Genomic DNA, 24039 nt, shown 5'->3' on the forward strand with positions numbered 1-24039 from the left:
CACTAAGAAGTTTGAACATTAAGTGTTTGTTAACAGTTCAGAACTATGTACATCTCCAAGGTATCTCCCTGACTAGGTACTATCTCCACGCTGGCTTCTGCTAGATTACTACTGTGGAGGAAGTCCTAATTGCCACTTTGAGCCTCAATTTGTCGATGGGTAAGCAGGCTGCCTTCCACCTAGCCCCTGGCAGTGGGAAGGCAATGAGTATACAATCCTTTGTCATCCCACCCAATTGTCCAGCCCCTCCAGCCTCCTAGCATGCTCCCTCAGGCTGATAAAATCCCAGCCCTTGCCATCAGTTCCAAACCAGACTTCCTCTAGCACGAGTAAGTTTTGGCTTTTTAGCTCCTTTTCCTATTCCTTGTACCATTTTCTGATTAGCAGAACTTTTTATTTGTTTATTTATTTATTTATTTTTTATAAATTTAGAGTACCCAATTCATTTTTTCCAATTAAGGGGCAATTATTGTAGCCAATCCACCTACCCTTCACATCTTTGGGTTGTGGGGGCGAAACCCACGCAAACACAGGGAGAATGTACAAACTCCACACGGACAGTGACCCAGAGCTGGGATCGAACCTGGGACCTAGGCGCCGTGAGGCAGCAAGGCTAACCCACTGCGCCACCGTGCTGCCCCTTGATTAGCAGAACAGACACCATCACTGGGGTAGTTACTTAACCAGTTAAGGAGCTTATTTTATGTTTGCTTAATAGCAATAATCACGGATCTGCACTGTGGAAATGTAAAATGTTTCTTGGTAAGTTAAGGCATTGTAGAAACAGAAATGGAAGGTTGTTCGCTTGTGTAACCATATAGCATTGCCAATGCAGATCTATTTAAAGTTCTTTCAGTCACACAACAGAAATATGCCATGCTGTTTCTTCTGAAGCAGGAAGAGATATATTGCATGGTCCGACGTGATGTTGCATTTCAGATTACTATGGCAGCTGTTTGCTGTTACGGAAAATGTGACAAGCTTCTAAAATACGCAAAAGCTCACTTTTTGTTTCCCAAGGGAATCGCAATCGGTGAACAACTAAATGATATACAAATGCAAACTTTTCGGGTAGCTGCCTGGAAAGCTTTCTTCTTGTACGTCACCGTTTCTTTTGTGCTGGAACGGTTTTAGTGGTATGCTGACTTGTGCTCTTTTATTTGTTTAGCTCTGCATATGATACAAGAACAAGACAGAAAGTAGCTATAAAAAAGCTGTCAAGACCATTCCAGTCTCTGATTCACGCAAGGAGGACATACAGGGAGCTGAGATTGTTAAAGCACATGAAACATGAAAACGTAAGTGGATGTTTTATTCTGAAAATTTGTGAACTGCCTGTATAAAGTGTTCAGGGGAACTTTTATTGCATTTCCAATGGAGTGCTTCACATATCGAAAACTTCCAAAGTGAAAGTCAAATTCACCTTGGTGGGTTGGGATTTTTGGTGGGGGTGGGGGTGGGGGTGGAGGGGTGGGGGGGAATGCCAAAGGGAAGAAATGGAACTTCGCTGGGGTTTGAGGCCAGGATCAAGTTCTGGAATCTCTGAGAAACATGTCTACTTACAAAGGGGTGCCGGGGGTGAGGAGGTGGGTGGGATAAATGCACCTGTTTCAGAAAATCCAGCCTGCTGCCCCTTCCCCATTTGAGCCTCTTCGCTGGGTGTCATCGCCATGAAAGACAGGGGGTGAGATTCCCTGTCGGCTAACAGCAGAATCACGAAACGCGATTGGGCGGAGAATCGGATACCACACCGGAATCGTGGTGGGCGCCGATTTCAGGCCAAATTGCAATTGTCCGTCGCCTCAACAGCGGCGTTAGTGCATTCCAGAATGTACATACAGTAAACACCATTTGCATATAATTAGTGGGTTCGACCCAATATTCCCTGGGGAGTCCGCGAACCTCTGCCTCCTATGGGCCAAATTCCCGATGGCGAGGTTCACATGTGCTTTTAAAAATCATGAAAGCAGTGTCATCGCTGGTAAGGGAGAGAGTGGGGCTACAGAAAGTGCCCAACATTGCCATAGTTTGCTGACAGTTGTGTAGCTGGCCGGGAGGCTTCTGCCAGGGCCAGGGGTGGTGGCCAGGCGGTGGGCTGTGGGGTCGGGGTGGACGGGCACAACGCACCATTGCCACAGCCTTCAAGGCAGCCATGCAGCTGCGCATGCCGCTGACTGTCCACTGTGAACTTAGGGCCACAGGTCAAATGGGTGTTGCCCCTTAGGTGCCCTCTGGGCGCAGCCAACCCATCAGCAGGATGGGTGTGCTCCAGCGCAACCGGTGCCATCTTATTGGATGGGATGAGTGTGTGTGGGGAGTGTAATGTGTATGCAGCTGCAGTTTGTCAGCCTCTCGAGTATCAATCATCGACCTGACTAATCCCGCACCATTTCTCATTGGAATCAATTGTTTTCCACGTGGTGCCAGTGCTAGCTCCTCCACAGGTGCTGAATCGGTCCAGGTTGAGTGCCAGTTTTGCTGTTGTGGAAGATCACAAATCCTGCCCCAGCGTCAACACTTAGTCTCAGGAGTGGAGAATCCTGCCCAGGGACTATCTCCCTAACCCAGCCAATTTCGACAGAGTAACTACAGAGACCCAGGTGGGGCATTTCTCAACAATGAAGCCAAATTGTGCTCATCCCCATATTATCCAGCAACTCTGCCCCTCTATTCACACCTTACCTGAAATTCTGTCTGCTGTCGCCCTCCTCTGTCTCACTCATTCAGGTTACTTTCCCACTGTTCCAACTATGAATGTTTACTTTCTGTCAATGGCTGAATTTGTCCATGAGACTTTTGTGTTGGTAGCTGGTCAGGCTGTTACTTGTTAGATTACAGGAATTCAATGGCTTATTGTTATGTTTAACAACACTCCTTTGCATTGGTTAATGTGGCTGCCTCATGGGCAAGTGTCCAGATATATCAACATTGAAAATAATTAAACAAGGTGTTTAATCAGCTCTCTTTCCAAATGAGGAGAATGTAATAGTAATTCAGAGTTAACTTCCTTAATACCAAATTAACAGTGATTTCTGGGCTATTGCCTTTAGTCTAATATTAAAATAATATGAATTATTTTATATTTCCAGAATGACCTTGAATGTCACAAAGTTGTAGTCACATGAATAATTTCTTCCCAGACATGTATGAACAATGAAGGAGAGATAATATTCTTCCGATAGACTTGCAGCATGCAAAAAATCTAGCATACTTCCTCCAGTGGCTGAGGTACAGCTACTGTCTGAAGCGCATTGGCCAGAGAAGCTCTAGCTTTGGCACATAATTTGTGCTGATATAGCTCATCACAGGTAGGGAGGCATTTGGAGCACAAACCAGGGTTAGGAGAGCGGAAATCAGCTAGAGTTTCCAATCCTGATCATTTTAGAGTGAGCCAGTCCATTAGAGTTGGCCATTCTTGAACAGTTAGTCTGTGGCTACCAGGAACGGTTAGGATCGATCTCTTCTCCAAGTTTGAAAATCTCTGCTAGCATCCCATCCACTCCTGTGGCTTTCCATGCTTCATGTGTTTAATGGTGACTTCAACTTCAGATGCACTTGATGGGAGTGCAAGAACATCTTGGGGTGTTAGGAGATTTCCTCAAACCCTCATCTATGATTGCATCATGGTTTTGGAGTTCTTTGAAGTGTTCTCTCGAAGGCTGACGTTTTCTCTGTCTCGCAGGAGGATATCGCCCTTACTCTGCCCCAGTTTGAGGCCTAGGGTGTTGGGTCCATATATTGCCTTGGTGGCACTGAAGACGCCCTGGGTGTTGTGCTTGTCGGCGAGGAGTTGCAGCTCCTTGCCTTTCTCAGTCCACCATTTGTTCTTGATTTCCCTACTTCTTTGTATTCCACCTATCTTCAAAAGTTCTCCTCTTTACCTTGCTAGTTTCTCCACTTTACCTTGCTAGTTATGTCACTTTGCCAAGCGTGGAGTGCTTTCCTCTTTTCGATGAGGTCTTGCATGGTGTGGTCATTCTCGTAGAACTAGTCTAGGTGTTTCCTGGTCTTGTAGCTGATGGTTTCTTCACAGTTCAAGATAATGGTTGTCTTCAGCTCTTTCCAGTTTTCCTCCACTCCTTTGGAGAAGACATTGCTGGAAGTTCACTAGCATGCTTGGCTCTTGAAGCTGCTCAACATAGATCTTTTTTTCTGAACTGTTTCTTCATCAACCGCTGCTTAGGGTGGAGTTTGATGGACATAGAGGTGGAGATGAGCCAATGGTCTGTTTAGCAGCCATCTGCACTGGTAATCGCTTTGGTGATGAGGGCACCCTTTTGGTTTTGGGATTGGATGATGGCTGAGTCGGTCAGGTGCTAGCGCTTTGTTTAGGGATTTTTCCCAAGAAGTGTTGAACTTGTCTTTTTAGTGGAACGGTATTTGTTGGTGTTCTGTGCATTTGGTGAGCAGGAGAACCCTTTTGGAAGTTGCAATTCCCAACTCCTTCCTTTCCAGTGGTTCCTTTCCAGAGTTGAGGTTCCTTTCCATCCCTGGCGTTGAAGTCCCCAAGGAGGACTCATCATTGGCATCATGCATTGGGGTGTAGGCACACATGACTGCTGCCTGCTGGTTCTTGACAAGTTGTAGACGCAGGGTCGTGAGGTGTTCATTGATGCCACCAGGGACCTCCAAGAGCTGGTTGATGAGTTTGGTCCTGATGGCGAATCCAATTACATGCGTCTTGGGCTGATCCTCTGGTTTTCCTCTCCGGAAGCAGGAGGAACCACCGCCATCTGCTCTTTGGGTCTCTTGAACAGCAGCGACATCAATGTTGAAGTGCCCAAGTTCACAGACAACAAAGGCACTTCTCTGTTCTGGTCGATTGTTTTGCATTTACCCATGAGGGTTCATACACTCCAAGTTCCAAAATTGTGATTTCTGACCGCAGATAGATGAATCTGCTGGATAGGGCTTTGCAGCCAGGTTGGTGATGGAACAAACTATTTTTAGGGCACCTTTTGTTTCAGTTCCCCATGTGGGGTGAGCAGAGTGGATCCTGAAGAGGGCTGCTCCAAGTCATGAAGAAAGCTGCTGGAATGCTCTCCTGTTCTGATTCCAAGAGCGAGATGACTGAATCAAAATCCACCACCGACATACCGATCCGAAGCTGGGGACTTCCAAATCTCGCAGTCCTGCTGCCATCACCTTGCACCGATCACCACAGTACTCATCTCATTTCATAGAATTTACAGTGCAGAAGGAGGCCATTCGGCCCATCGAGTCTGCACTGGCTCTTGGAAAGAGCACCCTACCCAAGGTCCACACCTCCACCCTATCCCCATAACCCAGTAACCCCACCCAACACTAAGGGCAATTTTGGACACTAAGGGCAATTTATCATGGCCAATCCACCTAACCTGCACATCTTTGGACTGTGGGAGGAAACTGGAGCACCCGGAGGAAACCCACGCACATCTCTGTGGTGATGTGTTGGTTTCCTCTCGGTAGACGCCTGGTGCAGGACATCTTTTAACCTGGGCATGCCGTTGCACATCAGCAGTCACATGGTCCTTGACAGAGCACAGGACCTTGACAATTGGGGGTCTTCCTACTGCTGCAGCCTTCATCTGCCATTGTAGCCATTGATACCATACGAATATCTTCGAACTGGTCCCACCGTTGAGGACTGTTTTGGATTGCGCTTTGTCTGGTTCCTCCCCCCTGACCTTTCCTTGCCCTTGTGGAGAGGCTTGAACATTTCATTGATCCCGAGAGCAATGCTGTCGGGAGTCTTAAACTCCTGGCAAGGTCATATATAAAGGTAAGGATGATCAGAAAATAGGAAGATTTAAAACTAAGTGCAACGACAGTGAAAGAACCACAGAAATGAATATTAGTTAATTTGATTTCCAAAGTCCAAGAAGTCGCAATTCAGAGGGTATATCTCCTTGTGACTCAGTTAGGTCAAGATCAGTTCCTAGAGGGAGAGAACAACACGGAATATCCTTGAAATGAATGCTACCCCAAGCACAATGGGCTTTCTGTGCTTAAACTGTTTGACAGGCAATGATTGGGGACTTTTAAAAATTAAACAGGCATCAGGGAGTTGAGAAATGGTGACCGGCTGCTTGGCTAGCTGGGCTGTGGAATTATTTCCAGTTGATGTTAAAACAACAATCTGAGGGTTTCTCTGCTCCCAAAGCAATACAGAGATGTCAAACTGGTCACTCGAGTCATGTGACCTTTCTCCACAATGATATCAAAATGGGTGTTTATCCATTGTCTGGAATTGGCTTTTGGTTTCAAGACTGATAATGTTCCAGCCATTAGCTTTGGAAAAACTTACATCTGTTGGGAAGCCATTGTCTGGGCAGACCCTCTGACTCCGCTAAAGTAGAAAACTTATCAAAATGCAAGGACACTCATTGTCACTTCAGTGGTCCGCCCTTGAAATGGACCTGGACAGTCCCAGGTGTGAGATGAGTCTGTGAACAGCTCTGCAGGAATAATGAGTTTCGATCTGTGAGTCCCCTGGTTTTGTGATTCTAATTTCCTTGCAATTGGGTGTGAGATTCCATGATCATGAGGAGGTTGTTTTTGTTCTTGTAACTCCTGTTACACAACATAAATTCCAGTGGTCATGTGACTTTCGCAGCCATCTTTTTGGGTTCAGCAGGAAGTCCATTTTAAGAACAGCAAAAATCGATACAGTTTTGATATCTACAAATGTTGGTTCCTTTTCATCTCTTAATGTCAGATACTCATTGTGAAAGCACAAGTGAATGATGGCTGCCCTTGGAACCTACGATCAGGAAGGGGAATCAATGCCAGCAGGACATTGGGGAATGGCTTAATGGGAATATGTACTGTGTTATGGGATGCTTTGCTGTATAAACCATTAATATCCCAGTGTTGAGTGGCTTGATCTTACACTTTTCCATCGTTATTAAGACTAATTGGCCTCGGCACGCCCACACTGGAGGTGCTCTTGACTCCAATGCCCAGGCATTTGCCTGAAGTACTGCCATGTATAGAGTCTTTCCAATGAACCTCTACCCCAGCATGAGGTATAAACTATATTGGAAAAGAAGAAAAAAATAATTTATAGTCTTTGAAGAACATATACTAATTCAATTTGAAGAAACAAATGTATCTTATTGCCCATTTCCTGAACGTTACTGATGGGTTTTTGGCCTGATTTCTCAAAGTCAATTATTTAGCTCTTAAATAAGTCTTATGACTTCATGGTCTGATAAGAAGGAAATATCATATTATTTCATTATTACAGATTGAATTAATATAACCGTCATAGAGAGAAATACAATTCAATGACTGTGGATTTTCTTGTCATTTTTACAATGTTATTGAAGACTATTATAAACAAAAGAATCTTACAAAACATTCGCAAGCACTTGAAGTCTCTCGCAAAAGTGATTCGATAATCATGGAGAGTCCATTGGAGCTTTAAAGTCTGCTTAATTCTTTAACTTTCCATTGTTTCACAAACAGGTGCTTTAATTTCATCAACATTTCTGTTGATTTCTTTTAGGTAATTGGATTGTTAGATGTCTTTACACCAGCCGTCACACTGGAGAATTTCCGAGAAGTGTAAGTTGAAGGGATTCTTCTGTTCAGTAGTTGTCGCTCACCAGTTTGCACTCTAAAGTCTCTGCACGTCCCTGGGGCAGCTTCGGAAGGAGACTAGCCCAGGGAATGGCCCGCAAGGGACTCTGAACACTAGGGCTGAAACAGGTTATAGTGGCAAAAGACTGCAGATTTGTGAAAATAAATCTGGAATTGCTTTTCTACCATTTGGGTAGGTTTTTTTTGCTTGTGCTTTATTAAATCCTCAAGAGTGAGAGCCTGCACTATTGTGATGTATTGTTCAAGCTCAGGATGAAGAACTGACAAAGTCTGAGTTTCCTTGTTTGAATCACTCGATGACTATTAGGAGAACACCTCCTGCCTAGAGTAGAAATGGAACAGTAGATGTCCATTTGAGCAATCAGGATTTGGTATTTAAATGCTGTTGCAAGTATATTCTTGGAAAACATAAGCAACTCCGAAAAATGAAAACAGAAAATGCTGGAAAGACACCGCAGTCCTGGCAGCATCTGTGGAGAGAGAAACCGAGTTAACGTTTCAAGTCTGCATGACTGTTCTTCAGAGGTAAAGAGACCTAATGTGATGGATTTTATACTGTTTAAGAGGCAATGGAGCAGTTGGAGCCAAACAGAAGGTCAGGATTGGTGGGAACTAGGAGAGATTTGATAAAGATATCATGGAATACAAGGCAAAGTGAGTGTTAATGATATTGTTAAAGACTAACAAAGGTACTGATAGTGGCATGAAGGTAATAGCAGAACAGGTGGCCCTGAATGGAGGGGGAGGTTGCATTTGCACAAGAAAACTTGATTTTAAAAGGGGGTCAAAAATAGAGGGCTGTGTTCATGGTGTCACAATCCCAGTTAGTGTTAGAACTGGACGGATTGATCCCAGAATGGAATACTGGCTCAAAAGACCATAACTTGTATTTTTTTGTAAAACATGGAGGAACAGAATCGCAGGACCACTAATTAGTTTTAACAGCAAGGAAAAAAACATTTGTTAAACATGAAAAAATTGGATTATTATACAAAGCTCCTTTACTTACCTTAAGAAAATCACACCGATTTATAGATTAACATGAATTACAAAGTACATCTTAAGATACAATGTTCTCATTAACAGAAAATGTCCCTTTTAAGCACACAAGATTATTGTGGTCAAATACACACTTCGCCCTGAACCCAGGTTAGTCTCTGTGGTTTTCTCCTCCAAGCCCCTCACACATGGATGTCACTTAAGATTTTCCAAATCCACTCCCAAAAACACAATTTAAAATCTTTTCTCATAATCGTGTTTTCCCTTGGTGGTTTGCTTTCTGAAATCCAGTCCAGGTTTTACAAATGATGCTTTCAAACACCTATTCCGCTCCACTTTTAACAGGGGATCTAATCCAGAATTTCACACTAACTCCTTTCGGATTTCTTGGTCTTGACTGCTCTGCAAACAATTGTTTTAATTCTCGATTCCCAGACTGTATTAAAATGACATCAAACATTTCATGTACCACTGAAGTTTGCTGTCCCACTTTAAATCTAGGTACTGCAATTGTCTCTTTAACTCAATTGTTTTTAATTTTCGTAGAATTCTTCTGAACAATGTCTTGGTATTTGTTCTCTTAACTTCAGACTTCTTAGACAGTCTCTGTCCCAATTCCATGGTTATCTGGACTGTATCTTGTTCCTTAGGAAGTTTGCATCTTTGCAACTCCCTTGTCCTATCCAGCTTCTCCTGGCAGAGTTGAGCTGTTTATTCCCCGAGATCTTTTCTCCAACAGCCGCCGCTTCCAGCTAACATGAAGAACAAACGGAAGCCCCTCCCTCTGGAAAGTGGCTTCCAATTGCTAAGCACCACCTCTGCTGGCCTATTTATTTACTCTTCACATCATAGCCCTCTGTAAGCCCTATAAAAAAACACAGTTGGAACTTAACTGACCCCTTCACATACAAACACCTCTGTCCAGCATGAATCTAACTATAGGTTTTACCCTTCCAGGCACAGAAACATTAAATTAAACCCACTTAATACTATACCTCATTTTTAATATTTACCAATACAAAAATAAATCCCTTAAAATTACCTTTTTGTTTTCCTAATTGTTGAACTCGATGTTAAGTCCCGAAGGCTGTAAAGTGCCTAATCAGAAGATAAAGTGCAGTACCTCCACTTGCATTGGGCTTCACTGGACAATTGCAGCAGCCCAAAGACAGATATGTGGGCATGAGAGCAAGATGATGAGTTGAAATGGCAAGCGAACAAAGGTCGCGTCATGCATGTGGGCTGAGCAAAGGTGTTCCACAACGCGGTCACCCGGTCTGCATTTAGTATCCCCAATGTAGAGGAGATTGCATTGGGAGCAGCGAGTACGGTAGATCAAATTGAAGGAGATGCAAGTGATATTCTACTTCCACCTGAAAGGTGTGTTTGGGTCTTGGACAGTGAGAAGGGAGGAGGTAAAGGGGCAGTAGTTGCACCTTCTGCAATTGCAAGGTATGGGGTCAAGGAGTTGGGGACGATGGAGGAGTGGACCAGGGTGTCATGGAGGGAGCGGTCCTTGTAGAATGCTGACTGGGGAAGGGTGGGGGGGGGGGGGTGGATGATGATGGGAAGATGTGTTTTGCGGTGGCAACATGCTAGATTTGGTGGAGGATGATCCTTTGAATGCGGTGGTTGGTGTGGTGAAACGTGAGGAAAAGAGGGATCATATCATGGTTCTAGAAGGGAGTGGAAGGGTGTTGTGGGAAATGGGCCAGAAATGGTTGAGCACCCTTTTACCCGCATTGTGGGGGGACCCTCTGTTCAGGAAAAAGGAAGAGATGTCGGAAGCACAGTTTTGAAAGATGTGGTTGACAAGGCACTAGTAACCCATTCTGTTATCTTCCCTTCATGTCACTATTAGCACCTTCTTCAGTCGTTAACGCTGTCATTAACACTCATTCAGTGACACCTTTGTCAAATCTCTCCTAGTTCCCACCCTATCGCTGACCTATTTTCTCCAGCCCCTCTTAAACAGTATTAAAACCATCACTATTCACCCTCTCATTAGCACTGAGGATGAGTATTACAGACTCGAAACGTTAACGGTTTATCTGTCCACAGATTCTGTCAGACCTGCTGCGTTTCTCCAACATTTTCTGTTATTTCAGATTTTCAGCTTCAGCAGTATTTTGCTTTTATAAAAATAAAAACTGATCCGACAGTCCATGGATAAGATAGAATGTTTGAAATGCTGTTAAAATGTATGGATGTAAACATGGGAAGTTACTTTAAAACTGGACACAATGGGCTGAATAATCTTTCAATGGTGTTATGTTAGGCACAGTTTCAGTGCATCACAATTTATAATTAGTTAGAATTCGAGAGATCAGTTTAGACTCCAGTCTATTTTGACCAGGCATAACTCTGAGTTGGCGAAGGATGGAATCTACCCCTGGCTGAAAGCCAGAGCCAGATAAAAGAGTTTATATTGGCAAAAACAGACAGGGTTTCCAGGCAAACCTGAACTTGTGTTTCACTCTAGATAAGCCCATTAAATTGCATTCATACTGAGCTCATCTTGACTGTTAACACTGTAATTTTCTGGAAACAAATGATCTCTGTGGCAAGCTGCAGAGCAACAAGTGTAGGATCCTTGTTTGAATATTACACTGAGCAGTTTTATTGCTTCTCTTGTATGCGGAGGATGAGAACATTCCAGTATGGTGGGCAGGGCACTCCCATTGCATAATGAGCACACACACTCGGCCTGTCATATTGGGTCACTTGTTTTACAGCTGCAAAAACGCATGCAGGGTAATAGTTGTGGGGTTTCGTGTAAACTTATTCCACCCTTTTGCCAGTGCAGATACTGAAGCAGCATCACTGACCACAGCTGTTCTTGTAGATGCAGCTTCCATTCTGAATATGAACACAGGAATTTATAACACAAACATAAATACATGGACGGAATGTATGATTTTAAAATGAGCGCTGTGTTATTGTCTGTGCCTCTGGTTCAATTATTCCTGGTAAATTTCCTCCAATTCACCGAGAGACCATGGTCATGACTCCCAGTGTGCAATTCAAAGAAAGATTGAATAGTAATAGAAAATGATACTAGGTTTTGAGCACATTTAGTTTGTCCTCCCTGGTTTATCACCAGAGCCCCACACACAGGAAGTGACAGCTGATAATCTGTTGCCAGTATTTCTGTTGATGTTTTCTTTAAATTGCTGCAGGGAGAAGTGCAGGAGTAGTGCAAGATAACTTGTCTCTTAAGGCATAGCAGTTGATTGCCACGTCTTGCATCTCCCAACTGCAAACTGGGAACCTATACAGCTAAACAGACACTCTGTTATCTGTGACTGCATATTGAAGTATACTAATGGACTGCTAACTGATTCCATTTTACATGACATCACCAAAATTTCAATTTTGAAAAGTTTCAAGTATTTTGTGTTGTATGTTTTGCTTTTGATCTTTTTTAGAAATTATAAACTTAGGAACAGAATTAGGCTATTTGGCCCCTCCAGGGTGTTGCAGCATTCATTTGGATCATGGCTTATCTGGATCTTGACTCCATTTACTTGCACATTGGTTTGGTTGCACATCCTTCAATATCCTTGCCGAATAGAATAAAATCTATCAAAGTTTCAGTCTAACTTCAACAACTTATTTATTTAAAAAAATATTATTTTTTCGGTTCTATTCTGTAATATGAAAGGTACTATTAGTGAGACTCCATGATTATGATGGTGGAAAGTTTGTATCACGGCATGCCAGAGACATGTTTGAGGAAAGGATTCAATGATCAAAATGGCCTGTATTTGGCCCCAAAGAGTACTTTGGAGGTTGATTATGTGTCTGTCAAACTCTTTCCTTTCTAATGTTTGTCTAAAGCCAGTTATATTTTTACTGCTCTAGGTATTTGGTGACAAACCTCATGGGTGCAGACTTGAATAACATAGTCAAGTGTCAGAAGCTGACAGACGATCATGTGCAGTTTCTTGTGTATCAATTACTCAGGGGACTTAAGGTACAGTAATCAATGCACTATATGTGGAAATAGAACTAGACTAACAATAGACAATTAAAAAGGGTGTACAATCCTCATTTCTCTCTGCTCAATGATACTTTGTGATGGTTTCAATACTGTTTGCAGGTTTCTGCAACTTCTATCAATTTTCTCCTCACTCACCTTATGCTACCAAGACACAATGACTGACTCTAGGCAAAGCCCACATAACTCCATAAGTCATTGCTCCAACAGCAAACTGGTTTCTACAATTAAGCACTGCTCTCGGACTTACAACATTTTTGCTAAGATTCCAAATGCCTAGGTCCATGATGCAGTAGATATTTTTAATTATTACTCAATAGTGAGAATATTACTGTTAATCTCATTTACGTACAGACAGAGGAACTTTAGAAGTCAATTCTTTCAGGTTTCACCAAGGAGCAGATTGTTGTTGTGCAAGGTATATAAACGGAATTTATCATTATTCATTAATCATTGGTAAAAGTTTTACCTAGATTATTAGTGATTACATCTCCTCCTGTGGTGTTACAGGAGTGACAGCGAAAACCATTATCTGATGTACCCAACCCAATTCATCAAACTTAAAACCTCAGGCCTGTTCATAATCTTTTCACTGAAAAGGTACAGTTCAAACGTTGTGACAAGATTAATCTACCATAACTGGCAGTGCGCAAATTGGCGGCCGTGCTTCCTCCACAACAATGGCAGCATTTAAAATACTTCATTGGCTGCAAAGCAATTTGGTGAAGTTGTGAAAGGTGCTATATTAATGCAAGATATTTTTTCACATACTAAGTTGAACCCCTGCATCTTCACCTTCAGCATATGATAAGACCTGCCCCCCTCACACCATCTTGTCTTAAATAAACCAGATTCCGCTGTCAGTTTAAGCAGACTCTGCCAGTTTAGCTTGCCAACGATCCCTCCTGAGATTCAAAAAAAAAGAGGGAGTTGTTTCAAAAGCAAATAGTCTGGCAAATCATTTGAATGTTAAACCACAATGGAAATATAACTGTTAATACTGGAAACCTGATGTAAAAACAGAACAATCCTAGAGCCAGTAGGTCAGCCAGCATTTGTGCAGACAGCAGAGAAGTTAAAGTCTCCATTATAACCTTTTATCAGAATGGTAAACAATCTTTCATTGTCCAATGCAGAATTTCTTAGATGCCCTATAGAAGCCGGGCTGTCGTGTGAATTTAAGACCTATTAGTGTTAAATTGAGCTGAATAGTCACATGTTTAAGGTGCGCCACACCAAGGTTTCCCCTGCCCCCATCCCCTCCCCCACTGCCATCCCTCTAGGGTATCATGGACAGGTCTCAAAATCAAGCCACAATTTAAAAATAATTGACAGGCCCCAGGCAAGCTAGTACAGCTCAAACGTGATTGTGAATATAGGATTTACGACACTGATTTTTGACACTTTATTTGGTGTATTTTGGAGGGAGCCTACTGTGATTCGACATTACAAGTCAAAATAATTTCTCCTGGAAATGTCAGATATTTTAAAATACGAAAAAGAAGTGTTTGTCAGTCTTTGAGTCAAAATAAATAGATTAATACATTACAGTTTTGTAGAGCAATAGCAAACCCATGGTAGCCTTTTGAATCTGTCAAAAGTTTTTTTGGGGGAGATAAAATAAATGACTTACTGCAAATATTTATTTAAAAATGAAGTGCACAAACGTATAGTTTTCAGCATCAGACATGGAGAGTTGTATTTTGCAACTGCGTGAAGTCTTGGGTAGCCACTGTACCCTTTGACACATTTCTTGTCGAGCTGTGAATGGTGATTGTTCCACTGGAAATGGTGTAGGGTCTTTTTCTAATTACTTTGCAGTGAGAAAGGGCCCTCACCAATGCATGTTGAAACAAACGGAAAGCAGCTAAGCTGCAGAACATAACCAGCCACTGCGGCTCACACACAAACAGGCATTATGAATCACGGCAGTATTTTGTCCTAAATGAGGGAGTCTTAGTATAATTTATTTATATTATGCAAAAACTCATCATCATTCCTTCATTGTCCATTTCCAGATCCTGACAATCTGCACCAATTCTGTGGTAACGAACATGTCGCCAAGGAACATTCTCCTTTTATTTCAAAATGCAGTTTACCTTGAGAAAAATAAATTTTAATATGGAAATGACCAGAGTATTCCTTTCAAGAAAAACTTAGGGTTTTAAAAGCCATTTATCAGTTATAATGTGCAACTTGCTTGGGGACTAACAGCAAATGGAAGCACCTGTAACTATGATTCACAGAAATCATAGGACCTCTTAATTGTTTTTCTGTCTCAGGTTTCTGTACAACCAATGAGACTGGAAAAACATTTGGTATATGGTCATTCTTCTCCTTCAGTCTATAATCATCCATCTCCTTCAGTCGATAGTCATCCTTCTCCTTCAGTCGATAGTCATCCTTCTCCTTCAGTCGATAGTCATCCTTCTCCTTCAGTGTATTGACACAATTCTCCTTCAGTATATCGGCATCCTTCTCCTTCAGTCTATAGTCATCCATTCGCTTCAGTCTATAGTGAAACTTCTTCAGTCTAAAGTCATCCTTCTCCTTCAATCTATAGACATCCATTTCCTTCAGTCTATATTGAAACTTCTCCTTCAGTCTAAAGTAACTTTCTCCTTCAGTCCACAGTCATCCTTCTCCTTCAGTCCACAGTCATCCTTCTCCTTCAGTCCACAGTCATCCTTCTCCTTCAGTCCACAGTCATCCTTCTCCTTCAGTCCACAGTCATCCTTCTCCTTCAGTCCACAGTCATCCTTCTCCTTCAGTCTATAGACATCCTTCTCCTTCAGTCCATAGTCATCCTTCTCCTTCAGTCCACAGTCATCCTTCTCCTTCAGTCCACAGTCATCCTTCTCCTTCAGTCCACAGTCATCCTTCTCCTTCAGTCTATAGACATCCATATCCTTCAGTCCACAGTCATCCTTCTCCTTCAGTCCACAGTCATCCTTCTCCTTCAGTCCACAGTCATCCTTCTCCTTCAGTCTATAGACATCCTTCTCCTTCAGTCCATAGTCATCCTTCTCCTTCAGTCCAGTCATCCTTCTCCTTCAGTCCACAGTCATCCTTCTCCTTCAGTCCACAGTCATCCTTCTCCTTCAGTCTATAGACATCCATATCCTTCAGTCCATAGTCATCCTTCTCCTTCAGTCCACAGTCATCCTTCTCCTTCAGTCCACAGTCAGCCTTCTCCTTCAGTCCACAGTCATCCTTCTCCTTCAGTCTATAGACATCCTTCTCCTTCAGTCCATAGTCATCCTTCTCCTTCAGTCCACAGTCATCCTTCTCCTTCAGTCTATAGACATCCTTCTCCTTCAGTCCACAGTCATCCTTCTCCTTCAGTCCACAGTCATCCTTCTCCTTCAGTCCACAGTCATCCTTCTCCTTCAGTCCACAGTCATCCTTCTCCTTCAGTCCACAGTCATCCTTCTCCTTCAGTCCACAGTCATCCTTCTCCTTCAGTCCACAGTCATCCTTCTCCTTCAGTCCACAGTCATCCTTCTCCTTCAGTCTATAGACATCCATATCCTTCAGTCCACAGTCATCCTTCTCCTTCAGTCCACAGTCATCCTTCTCCTTCAGTCTATAGACATCCATTTCCTTCAGTTCATAGTCATCCTTCTGCTTCAGTCCATAGTCATCCTTCTCCTTCAGTCCACAGTCATCCTTCTCCTTCAGTCTATAGTCATCCTTCTCCTTCAGTCTATAGTCATCCTTCTCCTTCAGTCCATAGACATCCTTCTCCTTCAGTCTATAGACGTCCATCCCCTTCAGTCTATAGACGTCCATCCCCTTCAGTCTATAGACGTCCATCCCATTCAGTCTATAGACATCCATCTCCTTCAGTATATGGGCACCATTCTCCTTCAGTATATAGGCACCGTTCTCCTTCAGTGTATAGGCACCGTTCTCCTTCAGTGTATAGGCACCGTTCTCCTTCGGTGTATAGGCACCGTTCTCCTTCGGTGTATAGGCACCGTTCTCCTTCGGTGTATCTGCACCGTTCTCCTTCGGTGTATCTGCACCGTTCTCCTTCGGTGTATCTGCACCGTTCTCCTTCGGTGTATCTGCACCGGTCTCCTTCGGCGTATCTGCACCGGTCTCCTTCGGCGTATCTGCACCGGTCTCCTTCGGCGTATCTGCACCGGTCTCCTTCGGCGTATCTGCACCGGTCTCCTTCGGCGTATCCGCACCGGTCTCCTTCGGCGTATCCGCACCGGTCTCCTTCGGCGTATCCGCACCGGTCTCCTTCGGCGTATCCGCACCGGTCTCCTTCGGCGTATCCGCACCGGTCTCCTTCGGCGTATCCGCACCGGTCTCCTTCGGCGTATCCGCACCGGTCTCCTTCGGCGTATCCGCACCGGTCTCCTTCGGCGTATCCGCACCGGTCTCCTTCGGCGTATCCGCACCGGTCTCCTTCGGCGTATCCGCACCGGTCTCCTTCGGCGTATCCGCACCGGTCTCCTTCGGCGTATCCGCACCGGTCTCCTTCGGCGTATCCGCACCGGTCTCCTTCGGCGTATCCGCACCGGTCTCCTTCGGCGTATCCGCACCGGTCTCCTTCGGCGTATCCGCACCGGTCTCCTTCGGCGTATCCGCACCGGTCTCCTTCGGCGTATCCGCACCGGTCTCCTTCGGCGTATCCGCACCGGTCTCCTTCAGTATATAATGTCATGAGAATATCGCTTTAAGAAATGCTTGGCTGCTCATATTACTGCAGTGATGTCAGAGTGTGGGTGGAGCTGGGCTGTCTGTCAGCTTTTAACTTTGGTTTTAGGCTGTTTGCTGCAGGGTGTGTTTTAGTTTTGTTTTTAGTGTTGGAGCTGAAGCCAGACAGAACAGGTGTACTGTTGATCTCTCTGCCATGAAAAGACTATCTCTTGATCATTTGGTGAATTCAGAATTATAAATGTTATCAGTAGTGAATGTAAATCTAATGTGCTTTTGTTAAAAGGTGTTTCTTTTGTCTTCTGGATGTTGTTTGGGAAGTTATTAAGGATTACTTAGTGTTGTATTCTTTGGGGATTGCATTTGAATTAATGGTTGCTAAGTTGTTCACTTTGTTTTAACAGGTTAACTTGAATTCATAGAATAGACATTGTTTTGCTTTAAAAAAATACTTTTCCAGTATCATAACTGTAGAGTGGGCGTGTGCTCCCCATACCACAATCTATTAAAAGGTGTGGGTCAGGTGAACTCCATGATACACTTTGGGATTCTCTAAACCCTAACCCATAACAAATTGGGGGATTGAGGGGGATAAAAGTCTATCTATTGGATTGGCTTTGCTAACCTAAAGACAGTGAGGGGTGAGTATATGGTGGGTGCTTCTCAGTTGTGGTATTTTAGTTTATTTAGGGAGTGTGTTGTGGACAATGGCTCTTTCAGAGGCTCTGAAGTTGTTGGGTGTGGAGATGATCACGCAGTACCTTACGGACAGAGACTAAAAGCAGACTGTTAGATTTGGCAAAAACATTTCAGTTAACATTACCTGACAAAATGCGAAAAGATGAGGTAATTATGGCGGTGGCTAAGCATTTAAAGTTGCCCGAGATACAGTTTGACTCATTGGAAATGTCGAAAATTCAGTCACAAATTAAACAAATGGAACTTGAGAAAGAATTAAAGCAGCTTGAAGAGGAAAAATAAAGGGAGAGAGGAAAAAGAGAGAGAAGAAAGGAAAACAAAGACTAGCCCTAGCAGAACAAAAAAAAGAGAAAGGGAGATACAGAGCAGGGAAAAAGATAAAGAGAGAGAGTTTGGACTTCAGAAAATGGCCATGAAACATGACAGTCAGTTAAAATTGGCAGACGTAAAGGGAAATGTACAGTTGGATGATAGTGATGAGGATAGTGAGAAAGAGCGTCATAGTCGAAGGCTTGGTGGGGATCTATTTAAGCATGTCCAAGCATTGCCAAAGTTTGACGAGAAGGAGGTAGAAGCCTTTTTCATTTCATTTGAGAAGGTGGCGAAACAAATGCAATGGCCACAGGACATTTGGGTATTACTGATTCAAACAAAGCTGGTAGGTAGAGCTAGTGAAGTGTTTGCATCACTACCGGAGGAGGTATCTGGCACGTATGAGGAGATGAAAAAATCCATCTTCGGTGCATATTAACTAGTGCCTGAAGCCGACAGACAAAGCTTTAGAAATTTAAGGAAAGAATTTGGTCAAACATACATGGAGTTTGAAAGGATCAAACCGAGTAATTTTGATAGGTCGGTAAGGGCTTTGAAAATAGACCAAACGCATGAAGCTCTCAGAGAAATTATACTTTTGGAGGAGTTTAAAAGTTCAATTCCTGATGTAGTGAGAACTCCTGTGGAAGAGCAGAGGGTTAAAACTGTGAGATTGGCAGATGATTATGAATTAGTTCTTAAATCAAAGCTTGGTTTCCAATATCAGTTTCAGCCTGTGAGGGATAGAAACTGGGGACATGAGAAATACCCAAGTGGTAAAGGTAAAGGTGATCTGATGGGAGATAATAAGGAGAGTGTACCTCAGATTAAAAAAGAAATCCAGGAGGGTGGAAGAGACATGAAAATGTTTCAAATGTTTTCACTGAAATAAACTAGGCCATATAAAGTCACAGTGTTGGTGGTTGATAAAAGCACTGGGAAGGCTGATGTGGTAAAACAGGATAAGACAGTGGGGTTTGTTAAAGTGGTAAAGGAAAGCCCAAGTGACGCAAAGGATGTGCAAATGATTGTACAGCCTGATCAAGAGGTGATTGATAAGAACGTGCCAGATCTCTTTAAAGAATTTACTTGTGTGGGTAAAGTTTACTCATGTGTATCAGGAGGAGCAGGTAAAAAAGTCACAATTTTAAGAGATACGGGAGCTAGTCAATCTTTAATGGTAAGAGATGAGGAGTTATGTAGCCTGGGAAGAATATTGCCAGAAAAGGTAATATGTGGAATTCAGGGTGAGAGGAGTAGTGTTTCATTATATAAGGTAAGGTTGGAAAGTCCAGTAAAGAGTGGTGAAGTGGTAGTAGGAGTAATAGAGAAACTATCTTCTCCAGGAATACAGTTTATCTTGGGTAATGATATAGCTGGATCGCAGGTTGGAGTGATGCCTACTGTGGTTGATAAGCCCGTAGAAAATCGGACAACTGAAGTGTTGAAGGACGAATATCCTGGGATTTTTCCAGATTGTGTAGTGACAAGGTCGCAAAGTCACAGGTTAAGACAAGAGGAGAAATCAAAGAGTGAAGATGACGTTGAAGTGCAATTATCAGAAACGATTTTTGATCAGATGGTTGAAAAAGAACGAGAACAGGTGGAGGATGAGGCAGATATTTTTAGTTCAGGAAAATTGGCGGAGTTACAACAAAAAGATTTAGAAATAAAACGGATGTATCACAAAGCATATACGGAAGAGGAATCTGAGTATATACCGGAGTGTTATTCCCGTAAAAGTGATGTCTTGATGAGAAATTGGAGACTTTTACATATGCAGGCGGATGAAAAGTGGGCAGAAGTTCATCAAGTAGTATTGCCGGTAGGGTATAGAAAGGAGGTGTTGCGAGTTGCACATAAGGTACCAGTGGGAGGTCATTTGGGAATAAGGAAAACTCAAGCTAAAATCCAAAAACATTTTTATTGGCCTGAACTACATGAAGATGTAGTTAAATTTTGTCAATCATGTCACACATGTCAAGTGATAGGGAAACTTCAAGCCGTGATAAAACCAGCGCCCTTATTACCCATTCCAGCATTTGAGGAACCTATTACAAGGGTCCTAATTGACTGTGTAGGACCGCTTCCTAAAACAAAAAGTGGGAATCAATATCTTTTGACAATAATGGATGTGTCTACTAGGTTTGCAGAGGCTATTCCAGTATGTAATATTACAGCTAAAAGGATTGTGGAGGAGTTACTTAAATTCTTGACTAGATATGGACTACCCACAGAAATACAAACGGATCAAGGATCAAATTTTACCTCCAGGTTATTCAAAGAAGTTATGGATAGCTTAGGAATAAAACAATTTAAATCAACTGCGTACCATCCAGAATCACAGGGAGCATTAGAAAGGTGGCATCAGACATTAAAGACAATGTGGTTTATTGTCACGATTACCCAGAGGATTGGGATAAAGGAATTCCATTCGTACTGTTTGCAATTAGGGATGCACCTAATGAATCAACCAAATTCAGTCCTTTTGAACTAATTTTTGGTCATGAGGTAAGAGGACCACTTAAATTGATTAAGGAAAAATTGGTGACTGAGAAATCGGAAAATACATTATTGGATTACCTGTCAAATTTTAGGGAATGATTAAATAGAGCAGGTGAATTGGCTAGACAACATTTAAAAGTTGCACAAAATGTGATGAAATGGGTAGCAGGCAAGAAATACAAAGTTTGTAGTTTTGCCAGTGGAGATAAGGTTTTAGTGTTATTACCAGTGGTAGGTGAACCTTTAAAAGCAAGGTTTTGTGGACCTTGTCAGATTGAAAGGAAATTAAATGAGGTGAATTATGTGGTAAAAACGCCGGATAGATGGAAAACTCACCGAGTGTGTCATGTGAATATGCTTAAAAGGTACTTTGATAGGGAAGGAGAGAAAAAGGAGGAGGTTTTAATGATTCTAACTCAAAGTGACGAACGAAATCCAGATGACTGTGAATTTGACATACCTCAGATTAAATTGGAAAACGAGGATGTTCTTAAAAAATGGGATAAATTGCTGAGTTACCTTCCAGAGGAAAAACGGACTGACCTGAAAGAGTTATTGATGTCACGTGGGCAAGTTTGTGGAGATAAATTAGGAAGTACTAAAATGGCTATACATGATGTAGATGTGGGAAATGCTGTTCCTATCAAACAACATCCATATAGACTTAACCCTTTAAAATTGGCACAGGTTAACAAAGAGATTGAGAGTATGATTTAAAAATGGGATAATTGAAGTGGCTTGCAGCCAATGGAGCTCACCCATAGTGATGGTGTTGCTAACTTTGCCTAAGTTCAATTGCTCTGTTTTATTACCTTTGCTCTCGAGTCGCCAGGTATCTTTATGATACCGCCACGAGGTTCAAGTCCGAGTAATGATCAATAATCCAACACACCGATTAGTAAGATTGAAATCAAAGCACATTTATTATACACAGTAATCGCTACTCATGCACAAATTCTACGTCTAAGCTACTTCTACAACTAACAGGCCTATACTTAACTTTGGACTGGCCCACCAGGTCAGGGAAACAAATGGCCTTTCGTTTGGGTTCTGAGCCTGCGGGATTCGAAGTTGGTACGGATTGGTAGCTAGGAGCGCCTATCTCGTAGCGAGCGTTGAGTTAAGACTTGCGATTTCGATGATCACTGGAGTCACTGCACCGGTCACGGTCAATATTGGTTCGTTGCTGGGTGACTCTGGCAGAAAGAAGAGAGTGGTGAGAGGAGTGAAAAGAGCGATTTGAACTTGGGGCTCAACTCTTATAGTCACCAGGGTCTTCCCGCCTTTTGGGGCGGACCCTGTACCTGGTCCCAAGTGATGGCCAGTCCCAGGGGCTGGCTTAGCACAGTGGGCTAAACAGCTGGCTTGTAATGCAGAATAAGGCCAGCAGCGTGGGTTCAATTCCCGGACCGGCCTCCCCGAACAGGCGCCGGAATGTGGCGACTAGGGGCTTTTCACAGTAACTTCATTGAAGCCTACTTGTGACAATAAGCGATTATTATTATTATTATTATTATTATTATTATTATTATTATTATTATTATTCTTTGTCCCAATCGCTTGGTTCGATTTTCTCCAATACTGGAGCGGTTCCCTGATCGATGGGCGGTCTTGAGGTGCTCGTTCACCTCCTTTGTGTTGGCTCCTGCTGGCGCCGAGGAGTCTGGCTTTGCTTTGTGTGTCAAAAAAGTTACTTATTGTTCCCGGGGATTGCTCATCAGTATGCAGATGGCTGCTACTTTGTTATGCTGATGGCCGCTGGTATCGATGTTGTCTGGTTTTTGCAGAGGTAAATACACAGCAAACCTGCAGCCGCTGGGTTCTGTCTTGTTGGCTGATTTTCCCATCAGCCTTTGCCATTCGCCATTTTAAATCAGGAGTTGGCCAATTTAGGTGGCTACAATGGTACCTAAACCAGGCGGTACCCAACGGACGTGTGTGGATTATAGAAAGGTTAATGCAGTTGCAAGAACGGACTCTTATCCTGTCCTACGTTTGGAGGATTGCATTGAGAAAGTGGGTCAATCAGTTTTTATTTCCAAACTGGATTTGCTTCAAGGTTACTGGCAGGTACCTTTATCTGAAAGGGTGAAGGAGATTTCAGCTTTTGTGACTCCAGATGGTATATACCAATTCAAAGTTATGCCATTTGGCATGAAAAACGTCCCAGCCACATTTCAACAGTTAACTAACAAAATCATTTCTGGATTACCCAATTGTACGGTATACATCAACGATCTGGTAATTTTCAGCCAGACATGGAAAGAACATTTAAAACATCTGATGCAGTTATTCGATCGACTTCAGGAGGTGGATTTGGTGATAAACCTAGCCAAAAGTGAATTTGGAAAAGCCCAAGTCACTTTCCTTGGCCATACAATTGGACAGGGTCGAATGGTCACACAGGATGTGAAACCAACAGTTGTTGAGTTTCCGATACCCTCAAGACGAAGGGAAATAATGCCATTTCTTGGCATGAGTAGATTTGATCGAACATTTGTGCAAACGTTTTGCAGCATGATTGCTCCACTGATGGACTTGTTGAAGAAACGTCAAAAATTTCAATGGACAGCAGAGTTACCAATGCTCCTGTGTTGGAGAATTACAAGGAACTCTGTGATCAGATTGAACTAAAGTATCTGACTTTAAAGAAAAATGCCAAGCCGTAGAGAAATGGATGGATCGTGCAGAGACCTTCTTGTTCAAAGAGACTGTCAATCGAGCGGGATTTTAGTTGGAGGAACAAACAAAAATGGACTACATTATTATACCTGTTTGCGTGTGTTGTTTTTTGAAACTAAAAAGTATATTTACTGTGTGCATTTCCTAAAGGATAGTGAAACGATGAAAATTGAAACCATCTTGAAGTAGATGGGGTTTTTTTTCTTGGGGGGGGGGGGGGGGGCGTCATGAGAATGTCGCTTTAAGAAATGTTTGGCTGCTCATATTACTGCAGTGATGTCAGAGTGTGGGTGGAGCTGGGCTGTCTGTCAGCTTTTAACTTTGGTTTTAGGCTGTTTGCTGCAGGGTGTGTTTTAGTTTTGTTTTTAGTGTTGGAGCTGAAGCCAGACAGAACAGGTGTACTGTTGATCTCTCTGCCATGAAAAGACTATCACTTGATCATTTGGTGAATTCAGAATTATAAATGTTATCAGTAGTGAATGTAAATCTAATGTGCTTCTGTTAAAAGGTGTTTCTTTTGTCTTCTGGACGTTGTTTGGGAAGTTATTAAGGATTAGTGTTGTATTCTTTGGGGATTGTATTTGAAT

The 24039-nt window shown here is 42.8% G+C and overlaps 1 protein-coding gene and 1 long non-coding RNA gene across 7 annotated transcripts in view; one reads left to right on the top strand and one right to left on the bottom strand.

Moving 5' to 3' along the window:
- The window catches only part of LOC140387979 (mitogen-activated protein kinase 11-like), an 84378-nt gene that overhangs the window by 14453 nt on the left and 45886 nt on the right, over nucleotides 1–24039 (top strand). For all 6 annotated transcript variants that reach the window (XR_011934042.1, XM_072471404.1, XM_072471401.1 and 3 more), the window contains exons 2-4: nucleotides 1169–1298; nucleotides 7490–7548; nucleotides 12448–12559. Coding sequence is in view for 5 of the 6 variants with exons in the window: in XM_072471404.1 (XP_072327505.1) it covers nucleotides 1169–1298; nucleotides 7490–7548; nucleotides 12448–12559 (301 nt within the window). In the remaining variant the exon portion in view is untranslated. The remainder of the gene's footprint in view (nucleotides 1–1168; nucleotides 1299–7489; nucleotides 7549–12447; nucleotides 12560–24039) is intronic.
- LOC140387981 (uncharacterized) overlaps nucleotides 21737–24039 on the bottom strand; it is a 137335-nt gene continuing 135032 nt past the window's right edge. The window contains exon 4 of the long non-coding RNA XR_011934045.1: nucleotides 21737–21966. This is a non-coding gene — a long non-coding RNA (uncharacterized lncRNA). The remainder of the gene's footprint in view (nucleotides 21967–24039) is intronic.

This window comes from Scyliorhinus torazame, chromosome 13 (assembly GCF_047496885.1).
Source record: "Scyliorhinus torazame isolate Kashiwa2021f chromosome 13, sScyTor2.1, whole genome shotgun sequence".
NCBI classification, from domain to species: domain Eukaryota; kingdom Metazoa; phylum Chordata; class Chondrichthyes; order Carcharhiniformes; family Scyliorhinidae; genus Scyliorhinus; species Scyliorhinus torazame.